The following is a 17078-nucleotide window of genomic DNA, read 5'->3' as shown; positions in this document are numbered from 1 at the left end:
AGGATGTTGTAATAAAGGACAGTTAGTCTTTGTTTTGTCCCTTGTTTGTTTATGAGAATTCACGTACTCAGGGATAGAGCTGAGGAATTTTCTCTTATTTGGTCTTAATTGTTCCTGTACTTTTTAATGAAGGTGTATCAGATGTTAATGTGTGTGTAATGTGAGTATTGTTCTTTTTTTTCTTCACAGAAACGTCACAATGCTGACAGTGTTGTCAACAAAAAGGAATGTCAAGGTATTGAAAACCAGACGGGAAAACCAATGTGTTGTGTTGGTTTTACCACTGAACAGGCGACTGGTTTTAGATTTAAACAGCTAATTGTCTGCATTGTAACATGGCTACAAACCATAATGCCAGTTTGTCATGTTTTCTAACTACTATTCTCTGTCTGTCGCCTTCACTTCCTCTTTCTCTCTCACCGTAACTTCCCCCATCTCCTTCGTCACTGACAACAGTATTGAGGAATGGTGCCTGGGAAATTGTGCACTGGGAGAAGGTATGTATGCACTGTGTCACTAATGGTCATTTATATCGGTTCACATTTTTTATGCATCTGGAGCAGAAAACACATCACTCATTCTACCATTTCCACCCTCAATTGTGCTGTTGTCAACCAGAGAAATCTCACACATACTTTATACACATGCACAAACACCCTCTGACCTCTCTAGAATCCAGCTACTAATTAATCCAGTGTTTCCGTGTGGACGATCATTACGTGGCAATGCTGGAGGACAAAGAGCAGCTTCCTCTCTTCCCTCATAATGAAACAATTCTATTACTGTGGCTGGAATGATTTCGCTAAAAGCAGAGAGTGTGGAGAAAAAAACAAAACAAAACACCAGGCAGTGCAGAAATGAGGTAGATTTTTTACTGTTTCATAATTGGTAATACTGCCAATACCTCATCCATTTGAAGCTACATCCAGCATGTAGCAGTGCAATATAAGCTGAATCTTTCTTCCTGCTCTCTGGGATATGAGACAGACAAGAAAAAAAAAAGGTTTTATTACATGAAGTTCTTGTTGATTTGTTCTTGTGAAGTAAATTAACAGCAGATGTGTCTGTGCAAACACGTCGCCATGGACTGATAACTGAACACTCTTATTATTAATGTGATAGAAGTACAAAACAGACAAATAGACCGATAGATAGATGGGAGGATGCTCCAGTTGTTTAAGAGAAAACTCAGTGACATCAGACTTGAGACACAAGTATCATAAAAACATGCTAAAATAAGACTAAAAATATATGTCAGAGTGTTACAGATGTTTAGAGGCGGGGTTAAGCCTGTATGTATGATTAGACTGACTGACGATCAAAATGCTTTCTCTGAAGCAGTGACATGGAAGCACAGCATGTCTGTAACTAAGATATTCACTAACAAAATATTTGATTCATGCAGTGACTTGTTTCCTGCAGAAGAAAATCAGTGTGTTACTAGCTGCTCTGTGAATGTCCCTCCTCTTTATACACATAGAAATCTTCTTTAAAAAGCCGAGGTTTAAATAATTAATGCTTCTTACATCTTCATCATACATATTGTAAAAGTGGCTTCTCCCCCAGATTTCTATCTGTTCCTTAAAGTTCCTTTAAGAAGTAACTCTTCCAGAACAGCTTGAATAAGGCCCAAATGGTTAACTTGTTGTTTTATTTACATTTTGCCAAATATCGAGATCGTAGTTATTAATAATGAGGCCGGTCTTCGTGGTTTTTGGAAGCAAAATTGTTTTGCTATGGTTCATGCATTTATATATTCCTGTTTTTTTCATGCTGTTTTATACTTAATGTTACCTAAAGTCTTTATGTTCTCATGTGGTGATTGTGATGTGAGTGACATAATAAACCTGACAGGTTTTAATACAGGTCCTACCTAAAACTAAACTAAAACCTACTCAGCTTGCCCATCGTCAACACTGGTGGCTAAAACAGGTGTTGAATGAAGGAGGCAGTGTGTGCAGCCACAAGGAGCACGTTGTTTTATAAACTGGCTCATTTCTTTTAGGACTTTTAGGATTGAAAATGTTAACAAACATGTTTCTTGTTGAAGTTGGTGAATGATGGTATCTGCTGAGTATCTGCGCTTGTTATGCAAAGTTCAGCAGTAATGGGGAAAAAACTCCTTGTCTTCTCGTCAGTATTGTACAATGTGCACCACTTAAATGTACTTACCTTTTCTCTTTCCAGCTGTGAATTTTTACCGCTGATATTGAACTCATGTTTCCTTTGATGCTGTTTTATAGGCAGTGCACAGCAGTAAACAGTTTATTTTCACAGGTTGAAGTGGGCGATGTTATTAGAGTAAATGGCAGTGATTTCGTTCCTGCGGATGCTGTCATTTTATCGTCCAGGTATAGGAGTCCACCCCGCTGCCAGACTGTGGGGAACTTCTCTCTCCCTTGTCTCCTTCTTGCTCTCTCTCAGCTCTCCCTAAAGAAGCGATGGGTCGATGATAAACAGAGTCACTATTGTCAAAGTGGCTGAAAAAACCTGCATTTGAAAATCTGAATTTCAGATTTGGTTTCAGTGATACAAAACTTTAAGAGTCTGACGGAAGGACTTGATGCTATGACTCCTCATGTAACACCCATCATTTCTTTAGGTGGGACAGTGGTAATGTGATTTTTGGATTAGAATTGACCAGTCATGTCAACATAAACCTACCTACGTCTTCACCTTTTCAAAAACCATTTGGACCTGCTGTGGATGGGGACTTGCAACTTAGAATGGTTCTCTGCCCCCCTTTTAAACAAATTTTAAATCAAATTTAGTGCAAAATTTCATTCATATTTCTCTAAAAATGCTGAAAAAAAATGCTGGAAGTCTTAATTGTGTTAAAAAATCTTTTCTATTGGCTCATCATTCAATCATAACGTCTCATGTCCTGCATTTATTATTATTATGATTTTTGTTTAGCAGAAATTTCACAGCAGTGTGTTTATGTTCTAAATGGTTTTGTGAAAAGGAGAACAGATGACCAACCATTCCCTCTGATCATATAGGTCTGATCATTGTGCTCTTCTCATCTCCCTTAAACTGAAACAATTGTCTCTCTCCCCTTATGTGTTTGCTGTTTTTTTGTCTGTCTGTGTTTTATTTCTTTTATCCTCACCATCCCTCCTCCTTTTTTTTCTTTCTCACCCTCTCCTCCTTTGCCCCTGTGCAAACAACTGCCACACTCTCTCTCTCTCGCCCCCTGCTGGTGCGTGGTTGGTACTATCAGGTGGCTGTTGGGGAAGTAGTCAGAGCTGCAAATGGGGATCACCTCCCGGCTGACCTCGTCATTCTGTCGTCCAGGTCAGGAAACCAGCAACATTACCAACAAAACAGCGGTGGGAGAGACAGGGGCTGTGTGTACCAACTGGGACGAGACATTGTAGCTCCTCTGACACAAATGAGAAATATTTTATTTTCCACACTTGAGTAAGGAAGGGGCCCATGATTATTCTGGCAACAATCAGATATGGAAGCGCCACAGTCAATAAACACCATGTTCCTTTCCCTTTTTTTTCGACTTCTCCTCTACATTGTCGTTTGGCAGTCATAATATTGGCCGTTTACACAGTCATCTTATCATGTTGTATTGTGTTTAACAACATAACATGCAAGAGCAGAAGACCCTTTTTCAATGTTGTTGAGGCTGACACCTCTAACACTGCTAAGGCTGAATGGAGACATAAAGAATTACAGCACAGAAACACATGCTCCTTCTTTGATATATTTTTTGTTGGGGTGTGAATATATTTTCCATATCCCTGCCCTTGCATGGCTTGTATAGCACCCTGAATGCCATTTTTTTTTTATGTGACAGTTTGCATGCAGTCACATACCAAGATGAGAAGATCAAAACCCATCTTGGAATTAAAGTTTGGCTAACTTTCCACAACAGGTTACTGACATATGAGCAAAACTAAATGTAGTTTAGTAACTGAAGCGGTATTTCTCTGTTTTCAGAATTCCCTTCCTGATAATCGCTGCAGACTTCTGCTCATTTCCATTGAACATAAGTCTCATTCAGTGTTTGATAGAAGCAGAGTCCAAATCTCTCATTGATTGTGGTTGGGCCTCAGTGTCCAAATCTCTTTTTGAGTTTCCCTTCCACCCTGTGTGTGTTTGGACCAGCTTTCTTTATGAATAAATCACTCTATTAAGAGAGTAGCTAATCAGTGATCCAGCTCACCTTAAGCACCGGCATGCTCTTACTCTCTGTCCCTGTGCCCAGAGTCTGTCAGAGGCCCATTTGTCTGCTCTGTTTGTTGTGCTCGGCATGCCTGCTTGCTCATATCACCCCACTTTGGTGTTTTCTCTCTCTCCACTCTCTGTCCCTTCACAGTACATTTTAGCTTTTCTTGAAAGTTAAACTCTGGGGTAGCAGCAAACAAAGATGGTATGTCTGACCAAAGGACATGTACTGTACATTAAATGGGCGACTTGCACTCAGCAACACTTTGATGTAGCTTTGTGCTCCTGAGTGACCTAAAGGCCGACATGCATCGTCTTTGTTTGCAGCGCTCTAGTCTTGCACATGTTGTTGTTCTGTTGTAGACCCTTTTCCTATCAGATTTAGTTCATGAATAATTGAAATTAATTTGAAATTAATTTCAAATTAATTTGAAATTAATTTTCAAATTAATTTTGAAAATACTAAGACTAATGGCCCAATTTTGAAAATTAGTCAATGTAGCCAATGTAGTCAAATTGTATTATTTGACTACATTGGCAAATAATAAATTATTTGCCAATGTTATTATTGGCAAATAATCTTAAACCTCTACTTTAGTGCTTCACTATATTTTATAAAATTATAAACATATAAAATAATGAACAACTCAGGTTAGATGAACTGCAATTTACAAGCATTTTACTTGTGTCATATTATAATGCAATTCCAAGTGTCTGTATCCTTTTCCTCCACAACAGTGAACCACAGGGTATGTGCTACATTGAAACATCTAACTTGGATGGAGAAACAAACCTTAAAATCAGACAGGTTAGTTTCTTTTTTTTATTATTCTTTACTGTACAAACAATGAGAACTAAGAGTGAAGTTAGAAACACAAATTAATGAAAAATAAAAGCAAGACTATAATGCTGCTGAAACTACATCAACAGGGTCTCCAGCTGACTGCAGAAATAAAAGACATCGACAGCCTGATGCGTCTGTCTGGGCGGATGGAGTGCGAGAGCCCAAACCGCCATCTGTATGAGTTTGTTGGAAACATCCGCCTGGATGGACACAGGTGGGCTCTGCTGCAGAAATGCATCCCTGGCTCTCTGTCCCTCTTAGCAGCTCAGCAGTAGTCCATTAGCCAGGCGCAGAGCCAGTATCAGTGCATTATGAGGTTTTAGGGATTATTTAAGCTTTCTGCTGAAGAAATGAAAGCACCTGCTGCGGTGATACTTAATTATGGATTTGTTTGTGGGCTTTGCCATTGTAAGTAAAATGCATTACATGCTGTATGTCTGCTTTTAGTTTAATTCAAGGAGTTTGGGATGATAAATCTCTCCTGGAAAAACACTGTTACCATGAGCTATACTTGACCTTTGGTTGGTTATAGACTGATGGGCACTTACTTGCTTTATTTCCAAATGTTAATCTGAACAAGTATTTTGCAGCATCATGAAATGCTAATTACTTAGTTTATGTTGTGCAGTAAAAGATCTGTGAGGATAAGATTACTTACTGTTGTAACATTGATTATTGGTTATTGTTAGTATTGAGAAATTCATTAATAAGGAAGGTTTATGTTTAACCAGTGATTGTATGGAAGTTCAACGCTCACTGATTTAGGGTGATATTTGAAGGCTTGCAGGAAACTGATGTTACATATTTTGGTGTCAAAATTGATTGTGTAGGTGTGTCAGCCATCACTGTCAACCAAAGCTTTAACAAACAATCGTCATCTTTCAATAGACATATTCAGCCTTTGTTATCATTCTGTTGTGAGACATGTTCAGATATACTCATGCCGGTGATGTTCCTCTCCACAGCACAGTGCCACTGGGCCCAGACCAGATCTTACTGAGAGGAGCCCAGCTGAGGAACACCCAGTGGGTCCATGGTGTGGTGGTCTACACTGGACATGACACAAAGCTCATGCAGGTAAAGCATGCTTACATAGTATTTGGAGGATATTATATACAGTATGTAGTGTGTGTGTGTGTGTGTGGTTAGCATGCTAACCTCAATAGAAGAAAATAAGTTATAGAAACAGAAGCAAGTTAAGAACTGTGTCTCCACCGCTGAGGACAGCTCTTAGTGAGTAAAGGAATTAATTTTTCACAGCTTTTCTTCTAGACCGGACAGTAAACAGCTGTTAATGCAAACATTGCAGCAACAGCAAACCTTACAAACAGCTTCTTTAAGCACAGTGTAACAAGGGTTAGGTAAATGAGGATGTTTTTGGCAGTCACTCTGAACATGCTTTTGTTGTGTGACTGTTTTGAGGTGACAGAAAGAGAACACCACCATTGGCCATACTTCTTCCTTTTTTTTTTAACCACAACTGTCATGTCATGTGTTTACCCAGAATTCCACTCGGCCTCCTCTGAAGCTCTCCAACGTGGAGCGTATCACCAACTTTCAGATCCTTGTGCTGTTTGGCTGCCTGCTGGCCATCTCTCTGGTCTGCTCCATTGGCCAAACCATCTGGAAGTACCAGTACGGCAATGATGCCTGGTACATGGATCTCAACTGTAAGAGTCCCACCAGCCCAGGCTGCACCTCTTATTCCACATATTCTGTCTCACTTTGTCCATATCAGCTTATTTCTTTGTCATTTTAAGTTTGTAAATGCTGGTATGTGTTGTGCCATTTTTATGTTGCCTCAGTTAAACTATGTTTCGCATTACAAGTGAAATATGTGGCAATGTGGGAATAAGTGAATTCCCTGTTAACTGAGAAAAGACAGCTGTGACATGCATAGATGTGTTGTGAATGAGTGAAAAAGAAATGGTTGAATATCAGTGCGCTGCTGTACTTTTTTGTTCCTTTCTAATGTTCTGTTTGATTTTGTTGTTTTCTTTGTTGTCGTTTTTTTAACAGCTCCAGGTAACAACCATTTAAAAGCCTTGGCCATCCGTGAATGACCCTCCCTTACTAACCCCTTACTGAAGCTCTGCCTTTGCTAAGCAAATGAAGCCCCCTACCCTCGCCCCCTATATGGTTGCCCTACTTTGTATGGGCCCATGCCATGGACAAGCACATACCAGGGATCCAACAATAGGTTTTTCCCCTCCAGCTCTCTTATACCTTCGTCTAGTTATTTTCAGTGCCTGATGCAAACAGTGTCTCACTTTTCCTCCATTTTTTTGTGCCACGTTAACCGCTTTGCAGTTCCCAAGCTTCAGACCCTCATTTTATTTTTTTTTTCCCCTCATTCTTTGTGAGAAAAGAATAGCAGCATTTACTTTGACTGCAAGGGAGATGAGGTGGTACTCAGGAAGCTTTTCATAGCAGGAGGCTTATACGTGTTTATTGCTTGAACACAACATGTGGTGCAACCCAAGGGGCAAGAGCTGACATTTTCTAAATGCCTCTGCCGCCTTCTTTTCTTGTGTGGATTTTTCAAAGGACAGACAGAGAGGGAAGGGAGGGGGAGAGGTGAAAACCTGTTTAGTTTATACATGTATTCTCAAACCATTATGGAAAGTGACTCTATTTTAAGCTACTATCACAGACAGTAATGCACTACAAAAACAATATGGGCTGCTCAGTTTCTGTGACAGTTTGTCTGATAAGATGAAGCTCTGAACCTGGTATGCAAAGTGATTATCGTGACACTCTGGCCATTACTCTGTACCCTGATAGGCCTGCGTAGGAGAGGTTGTGCCCTGGTCAATTCAAGCTTGCATTATGACTTACACTGGCCCTCTCATATTAGATGTTGCATTGGCTTCTATTAGTTTTGTAAGGGTTTTGAGATTGTCCTCAGTGGCATAAAACCCACGACTAAAAGACCATATATTACGCTGATGAGGGGAGTGTAAGTCATAAAGCAGGCGTCCATCTTGAGACTGACTGTACTTCCATAAGGAGCTGTTGAGACTCTGTCCAGTGCATATTATCCAACCTGTGACAAAAGAGAGAGGTGGGGAGACTGTAAAATCTTAAACATCCCATTTACTGACACCACTTTATTTTCCTAAATTATCTTAACTTCACTCACTCACCAACATTTGGACGGTACACGCTGACAGGAACAGAGGACTTGATGTTAGCCCACCACACATCACACGGGCTCATATGTCTCAGAAGCCTGCGATTATGCATGCATGCTGAATAATTAATTTGACCTTGACCCGTTGCAGAATGCTGACTCTGTTGATTGCTGGCATTAAGCCTTTACATTGTGACAACTTAAATTTATGCAGCAAAAATTCATGCTGCATGCTACAGTTGATTCAGTTACTACAGTTACCTTTTGTAAGTAGTTGTGCAATTATCTCCATATCACTGAATTTGTGCTGACTGAGCTGCTGATGTTTCACAGACAGTATGGCAAAGTTTATTTGTCCCACTTCCGCTTTTAGCTGAATGTGAAGGAGGTGTGGTCCTGTTACCCTATTGTAAACTTGCCATACAAAACCCATGTGAAGTTCACTTAGAATAATAAAAGCCAAACAATTTGCAGTAAAACTCTTAATAGAAATATGTTTCTGCTCATTTGCTTGATTAAACACGGTTAGAACATCCTGTATTTATCTTGCTGTTACATTACAGTGACATACACTGACATAAAAGGGTGTCCATTTGCACTTGTGTGACTTGTGCATGTCCAGGTTTGCTTTGGTTTGAGTTTTATTTTTCGACTGACCCTCGACTGATCAAACACGGTGTCGCCCTCCCATCTGATAGCAGAATTCTTAGGTAACGTCACGTAACAAGCTGGCCACTAGAAATGAGTGAAATGAGGTGATGTAGTGATCATCATTAACACCCAAACTTGTCTGCTGGCATAATCCACCCACTCTTTTCCACTCCTTGTTGGTTGAGAATGTGCTATGGACTGAATCTCCCTCCTTTGTCTTGAGAGCATCCAATACGTTTGTCTTCCTCCCCACTTCTGAAAAAAGTGTTCCCCTCTATATGTGTTGTTGTAGCAGTAGCTTCCATTCTGCCACTTTCTTTGTGCCATCCAGTTTTTTGTTTTTGCTATCGTTCTGTCATTGGGAAGGGCTCTCCCTCTCAACTGCAATGCTAAGATCAAGGCTTGGGTTGAGGAAGGTAACATTTGCACCTCCTGCAAGCTGAGGAAAGGTAAATCACATCCCTCCTGTTTTCATGTTTGGTGTCAGTGGGGGGTAAATGTTGATCATTGCCAATAGTTTGGGGCTTTCGGGGGACCAGCATCATTTTGCATAGTGCTTTGTGGAATTCATTGCCTGGATCATGCTGGATGCCAAGGCTGCTGCTGTGACATTAATGACATTTGAGATACTTCAGTCCCAGTTCGCTACTTTGAATCTTTGGGACATTAAATTGGACTGCTAATCGGTTGAGTCCTAAGAGGATGAGGTTGGGTGGAAGAAATGGTTAATTCCAGCTAATGCTCGACGTTAGCCCAAAACATTCCCTGGATTGGGATAATGTTGATCATTTGCTGGAAGTAGCTTTGGGCATTTTCATTTAACTAACTGATATTTACGAACCATCACTGATGAGTCTCCTGTGTATCACTCCCCTCTGTCCAAAACTCGTCCCCTGATAGATGGCGGGGCGGCTAACTTTGGCCTCAACTTTCTCACCTTCATCATCCTGTTCAACAACCTGATCCCCATCAGTCTCCTGGTCACACTGGAGGTTATCAAGTTCATCCAAGCCTTTTTCATCAACTGGGTGAGCTGAAGCTACCACAGAGATAAACACATTACAAAAGCAGCAACACAGTGCACTTAACTTGTTATATTATTGTATGTGCAAAATGACAGTGAAGAATATGTTTGCAATACAGTTAATCACTACAGAAACAAAGCAAGGTGGGTGGTTTGTTTGAACATAATGCACTATTCTGCAGTTAAAGCTGTTAATATAGCAACATGGACTGAATGATGTAGTGATAAACACAAAGAAAGTTATAAAGACTGGTTTTATTACGTCAATGTTGTTTCCAAACCCAGCTTCTCTAAAAACCTGCCCAGCACTAAATGGAAGTTAGCAGCTTACTCATGAAAACAGTGGAGCGTTTAGCAGCTAAAGAGACAGATATTTCCCACAGGAAGAGACCAAAACAGAGCTAAGAGGAGAGTTAGTATCGAACTTAACTTTGTGAGCATGCTGATGTTGCTGTGCCTCTGCTCTCTGTCTAAAGTAGCCACTGAGATCCTCCATATCAACTATGTAAGGTGATGATATGCCAACATTATGTAATGTTATGATACAGCTTGTTGCATTGCCCCCAGGTGGCCAAAAAATCATTACTGCAGGTTGAAGAGCTGGATATCAAAATGAAAGGTTGCTGTACAAATAACATGGTCAGCATCATCCACAGAATATTTTTCAGAAAACACAAAAGACCGCTGCATAGCTAAAACACATGTGAAACCTGACTGACATGAAGCATTTCAGTCAGCGGCCAGAATATTTTGCTCTTTTATCCTTTGCAACTAGGTCAACCCCACCGATTATCTCAGCTGAGGAATCGTACTGTTTTTTTTGCCTGAAGTTATTCTGAGCCCCTTTATTCATTAAATTTTAAATGAAAATCCTCGCAAGGAATTTTTAACAACATTTAGGGCATTTCTCAGTTGGTCTTTCTTCCCGCAGCTGGTTCAGTGTTTTCTTGAGGGAAAATTGACCGATGTAACTGAGAAGGGCCTGACTGAAGTGAAGCAACTGTTTTCTTTACTTATTCTTTCATTTTATCCTTTCTTTCACTGCTAATATGAAGTTTACTTGGATGAAAATGTGTTTTGTTACCAGAAATGTTGTTTCTTTAGTGAAGTTACACTTGACATTCTTTGTGATTGGTTGTAGGACACTGATATGCTCTATGAGCCCACAAACACACCTGCCATGGCTCGCACCTCCAATCTGAATGAAGAATTAGGCCAGGTAAATAATGCAGATCAAATTATACTTTATTTATATTTTGCTCACTCTTGAAAGATCTTTCTCTCTTTTAGAGTAGAATGTGTACCCATGAAGTCAGTGTTATTCTGTCTTTCACTACATGTGCAGGTGAAATACATTTTCTCGGACAAGACAGGGACTCTGACCTGCAACGTCATGCAGTTCAAGAAGTGCACCATCGCGGGTGTGGCCTATGGGTACGTTCTGTTTTCCTCACCCTTTTTTTTTATATTTCCTATCTCCCCGGTTTCTTCCTCTACTGTTGCCTCCCCATCACCTTCATTAAATGCCGAGTGTGCATCACAGTACATCTGGCGTTTCTCTCTCCTCCCTCGCCTTCTCATTAGCAGCTGCATCAGTGCTCCTCTCAACATAAACTATAAATAAAAGGCGGACAGGCATTTGCAAGCAAAGGCACTTTACTCTCTCCTTCGCAGGCTTTGGTCCATCGTTTGTCATACTGAAGGTGTTGGTGAAAACTGGCTATACGTCTCAGTATTTCCTCTGCAAGGTCCAGAGCCTGACAATGATGTGACACAAGTTAGAAACAAGAATACTGGTCACGTACAGTATTCTTTTGGGAAACATTGAGAGTGCACATGAATTCACGTTTTCCCTCAGCTCCACTGACATAAAAGCTAATTCTGTTGCATTTTAACATTCCATTAAATCAGCCTTTAATGTTTTTTCCCCTGAATATACTCTCATTTCATTTTAGTGCACAGATAATTAACCTCACTGGATGCAAAACAAGTGGGAGAGCCGAGTATCTTTACAGAACCAAAGCAAGTGCAGGCGTGACAGTACATGATTAATCCCATTAGGATTCAATTAAAAGCATGATTGATGAAGTGCAGGCTGAAGGACAAAAGAGAGTATTTTATCTGGGGTTCTCTGTACCAAAGCTCTCATTATTCTGTGATTGTTAGCTCAGTGAGGACACTGATGACTACTCCTTGTTGTTCCTGGGTCACTTAAACGTACTTTAAGTAGTGACATATATATGTTGATGATGTGATACCTCTAATATCATCAGGATATTTCTGCTTATGAAAGGCAGATGTGTCCTTCTTGTTATTCAGATGTTTTGTGCTGTCTTTTCCTCTTTTTTGGCCTTTTTTTTTGAAACAGTTATTTAATTGGGTCAAGCCTGCTGGTCATCAGGGACACACACTCCTCCCTGCAAAGACTGAAGTTAGGTAGCAGTCTTTCTCTCCTTCATCCCAAGTAGAGATGTTTTTCTTTGATTCTCTGAAACGAGGACTCCCTCTTATGCAACTGATAAATATGGATGAGTGTTTCATAGCACGAGGGAAAAAAAGACAGGTTCTAATGAGGCGAAGATGTTTTGGTGATGCTGTTATTTGGCCTGATCTTCTCTCTCTGGGTTCCCAAAGTAAGAGGGATTCTGTGTTCATAATTCATCACACAATAGCAATGTTAACTGTTACAGTAATGTAATCCATGTAATTTTACTTAGATTTCTATTTTAAGGCCAAAATTATATCTCTGTGTTTTTCCAAATAAACAGTCTGTACTCTCAATTCTAAGTACAGTAACAGTGGTGGGGGGTGGTGCAAGCATAACAGTTGTTGTTTCTCTGCAAGTTCTTTATTAAAAGGTCATTTTCTCAGTGTTAACAGACCAAAACCAAAAAGAAATTTAACCTTAACAGTTTTCTTCTTCGTTTTTTTTTTCGTTCTTTTTTTCAAAAGAACAGTGGTACAGAACAGCAAAATGATTGCAACAATAAAATAAATATTATTAGCATATTAACATGTTAATATCCATATTACAAATGTTATAGAAGTGTGGGTCATAGGGAACAGGGATAATCAGTCTTTAGATGACATGGGTACTTCTAATATTGACTTGATCCCACATACTCTGTCCTGGTGTCCTAAATACTCACAGGCATACTGAGCATGCTCCCCAGCAAATGCACGGTTTAGCCCTGTTAGAGTTACATTTTTTGAGAACTAAGTCATGCAGCTGTTTCAGGAAATTATTCAGCACATTTAAAACTGAAAATATTTATCCTTGGCCTATATTTAAAGATTTACGTAACATGTTTGTTGGGACCAATGGTCTTGGGGCTGAGTGGCAAGTACAGAGTAGGGAAGTGCTGAGAGACAGACCAACACATGGTTGGTTTTGTTTTTGGATTTGTTGACAATGATAAACATATAGAATATCTCCAGCCTTATCATTTCATCTTAGGTAAACATTTTCATAGAAAGATATGCTATATATTTAATAGTATAAACACATAATGAATTATTTATCGTTGTATCTACCCAACAGTGATACAGCATGAATCTGTTTGCTATATGCAGTAGAAGTTTGAACAACTGCCTCTTCCTGTCTACTCCTATTACAGATGTCTGGTTTTACTCTATTGTCTATTATGTAATCACATTTTGAATTCTGTCAGAAGCATGACTCTGCTTCAGGAAGCTTTTTCAGCACTTGTACAGTGACAGATTTTAAAGTACCTGACTGTACTTCAGGATATTCTTTAGTAAAAAAGTTGATTGTTTGAGTAAAAACAAAGATAAAACATTCTGTTCTTTAACACAAATGAATGAACACACATGTGCTCAGAGCTTTCTCTCTGGAGTGACTTTTTTCCAGCAGACACACACACACAGAGCCCCCCTGACAATGCCATCTGCATGTGTTCCTCACCACAAATTAAGTGCTGCTGTAATTAATAAAGCCAACCCCAAGGGTGCAGACATTAATTAATTCCACTGGATTGGAGTCCAAATCTCAAGGAGAGATACTGTTTAGGTCAGAAAGGCTCCCAGAATCCTCCTGGGTGTTATTTGTTAAGAGTAGAGTGGAAGCATATTTTTCAGATGTACTCAAGTGACAAAACTTGCAAAAACATGTTGTGATTTTTTTTTAATTAGCCAAATTTGCGTCAGTGATTTGTTCTAGTGTAGCATAACTACGCTTAACTTAATATAGCAGCCTGTATGTAGGCAGATTGGTTTGTTGTTAATCCAGATAACCACAATGCCGTTTTACTGAAGACTGAACTCACAATATGAATCAAACTGACTCTGAATCAAATGGAGAGCAGTAATGTTCAGTGGAGCACATCGTCTGATGGGCTCCTCTCCTCACAGTTAACAAAACCCTGCACTGCAGTTAGTCTGCCAGAGCAGAGATGTCAAAATAATTTGGTGCCTCATTTTGGAGCTGTGTGCTCACTGATCACATTTAGACTTTCAAACACTGTTGTTTTCAATGCTGCATTCATCGGTGTCAGTACTCACATATTCATTGCAGCTGTTCATGCAAACTTCCTGCTGTTGCCTGATGAGGAACAAGAGAGGAAGAAATGTTACGATAATGAAATTATTCCCATTTGTATTTTCCCCTCAGTTTGCATCTGGCTGTCTTGGATTTGATTTTTTTCTGTCTCTCATCTAATTTGTCAGATTTTCTCCTGAAACACAGAACAAGGGTGCTCAGTGAAATACTGTATCTCTGATGTATTATAGCCTAACCCTTTATTATTTTAGTATATAATGGTCCAAACATTTGTGTTGCATATTTTTTTCTATCTGCCTCTGCTGAGTGGTCTGGATAAATTCAGCTTGTCATGCACTTAAATTAAAAAAAAAAAAAAAACAAAAAACAAAAAACTTGAGTTTTACTAGTCACATTTCATGTTTTACCACCAAGTTTAATTAAAATATTTTTTTTATTATTTCGGTCATTAATTTTATTCGTTTAATGAATCTTATTTGTAATTGTTATTCCAAAATTAGTTGATATTGTTGACTGACTGGACTGATATTTGACAAAACACGCAAAACACAGTATGTTCTACACACACACTGTGTATAGAACAACATATATTGAGATCACAATTGTGTGCATACAGTATCCAGTACAGTACTAATTGATAAATTACTAACTTGTACCATTTAATTCTTAAATAATTTAATTTACCTTTTTTTTTTATTGGTGCAGTAGTGATAAGAAAGAAAATATCACTTTTAGCAACCATAGCCTCCCACATTACCAAATCTAATCTGAACAAAGACCATTGTGTAAGAACAAAAGGTTTTAACAATTAGATATAATATGAAGATATAAGATACAAGTTGTTATTTAGTAACCTGTAGAGGTGCTGGTAGGAAGATTTTGTTTGCTTTGCACAGCTGTTTTCCCATGTTTACAGTCTTTATGCTAAGCTAAGCTAACTGGCTGTGGGAAGTATCCTCATATTAAGCGTACAGACATGAGAGTGGTATTAATCTTGTCATGTCACTCTTTTCAAAGAGCATATAAGTGTGTCTCTCAAAATATCCTCTAAAGATTAAATAATCAGAGGGCCTGTTGTAATCACTGCTGTCAACCTAACCCTAACCAAACCTAACACCTCGGCTACAGTCCCTCCTGGCATTTGACCTGTCATACTCTCCTCATAAACAACCCCATCTTTACTCCGATCCTGGCTCCTGCACACTCCCACAACATGTTAATGGTAGACTCTGTCAACAAGATGATTTTTGTTCTCCCCCCTCGCTCCAACAGCCACGTCCCTGAGGCTGAGGAGGGTAGTTTTGCAGAGGACGACTGGTAAGATGACTGGGTGTGAAATGGTGGCTGTTTTTTTTGTTTTTTTGCTCTCCGCTTCTGTGATGTATAAGTGCTGCCTTGTGGAAACCGTCACTTTGAATACAATGCATAAGTATATGTTGTTGTTTTTTTTTCTTTGTACATTCAGTACCCTTGGGATGTGTTGTATGTGACTGTGGCTCGTGATTCAGTGAATATACCCGTTGTCTGAAACCAGTGATCTCATGTTTGTTGCCAGTATTGTATTAGAATTAGAAAAGGTATATTTACCTTCCCCACAGGCACTTGTACATTTAACAGGGTTGATAGAATAAGCCTTCTAGCATTTACTGTACGTTGTGTCGAGGCTGAAGCTGTGCAGCACATTCTCCTTTTCCCCAGTTAACATCAAACTAACTTTGGAGATGGTAGCTACACACCCACTTATTCTCTCTCTGCCTCCCTCTCTCTCACACACACAAATACACACACTCACACAGTCCTACTTCTGAGATCCATCTGCTACAGTGTTGAGATCTGCAGTAACAGCATGGGCGTGTCTCTTCCATTTTGCATGGGGGATTGGGGCCTGTTTGTTAATGCCTATTATGCCAAAATGTTGAATGTTGCTGCTTTAAAGGAAGTTGCCAGCCTCCATGAAAGCATGTCTCTTTCCACAGCTATTTTCTCTCACTGAAACAACCATGTTTAAGGCTTAGATACAGGAGCAAATGAAACCAAATCAATCTTAATCCCATGATTTTCTTTTAAATGAGGGTTCATTTAAATCAAAGCTCATCTTGGTCCAGGGTCGAACTCTGTGAAAATGCACTCCCATCTTGACACAGGTCAGTTGTAAATATGTTATATCCTCCTCCTAACCGGAGAGCATGGTGTGTCATAGGTTTGATCTGGAACCAGTCCCCTGCTATTGACTGTGAACAGCCAACACCCTTGTTCCCATGGTGACAGGACCTCTGTGTGTTGGCAGATAATCAATAACTGACCGTCCTCCACACCCGGCCTCGTGCCTCAGAAATTTCATCCAGTCAATCGACATGCCGAGCTACACTACCACTGCAGCAGAGAAACGCTCAGGGCTTCCCTCCCTGCACAAGGGTTAGAAACTAATAATGACTCCATAGATCAGTAAAAATTTCAATTTCAATTTCTGTATTTGACATATGAATGTATAATGGTACTGAACAACAGCTTAGATACATATATGTAGAAACAATGTTTGGTCATACAAGGTGCACTCCTGCAATCAGAGCAAGATATATATTTATTCTTCACTATATGATGAAGCTGAAGCTATTTTGTTGAAACATCTGCCCTCCTTAGTGTTTACGTGGATGGAGCATTTCGAAACGCAGGCTATATTTTCCAATTTCACCCTGACATATTTTAATAAAGACTGCGAGTGTGA

At 39.5% G+C, this 17078-nt stretch overlaps 1 protein-coding gene across 10 annotated transcripts in view; it reads left to right on the top strand.

Annotated features, from left to right (window-relative positions):
- Nucleotides 1-17078, top strand: part of atp8a1 (ATPase phospholipid transporting 8A1) — a 103353-nt gene that overhangs the window by 29641 nt on the left and 56634 nt on the right. For 2 of the 10 annotated variants that reach the window (XM_071458317.1, XM_071458324.1), the window contains exons 5-15: nucleotides 190-235; nucleotides 457-497; nucleotides 3224-3297; nucleotides 4921-4990; nucleotides 5113-5240; nucleotides 5992-6103; nucleotides 6531-6702; nucleotides 9711-9838; nucleotides 10976-11053; nucleotides 11180-11268; nucleotides 15626-15670. In XM_071458317.1, the coding sequence (XP_071314418.1) occupies nucleotides 190-235; nucleotides 457-497; nucleotides 3224-3297; nucleotides 4921-4990; nucleotides 5113-5240; nucleotides 5992-6103; nucleotides 6531-6702; nucleotides 9711-9838; nucleotides 10976-11053; nucleotides 11180-11268; nucleotides 15626-15670 (983 nt within the window). Of the gene's footprint in view, nucleotides 1-189; nucleotides 236-456; nucleotides 498-2277; nucleotides 2352-3223; nucleotides 3298-4920; nucleotides 4991-5112; nucleotides 5241-5991; nucleotides 6104-6530; nucleotides 6703-9710; nucleotides 9839-10975; nucleotides 11054-11179; nucleotides 11269-15625; nucleotides 15671-17078 lie in introns of all 10 variants that reach the window. The other 8 variants (XM_071458319.1, XM_071458320.1, XM_071458318.1 and 5 more) reach the window with 8 other exon arrangements.

The sequence above is a fragment of the Trachinotus anak genome, unplaced genomic scaffold (assembly GCF_046630095.1).
Source record: "Trachinotus anak isolate AG129_WGS33_773 ecotype Australia unplaced genomic scaffold, CSIRO_AGI_Tana_v1 ptg000021l, whole genome shotgun sequence".
Taxonomy (NCBI): domain Eukaryota; kingdom Metazoa; phylum Chordata; class Actinopteri; order Carangiformes; family Carangidae; genus Trachinotus; species Trachinotus anak.
This window is presented reverse-complemented; position numbering and strand designations above follow the sequence as displayed.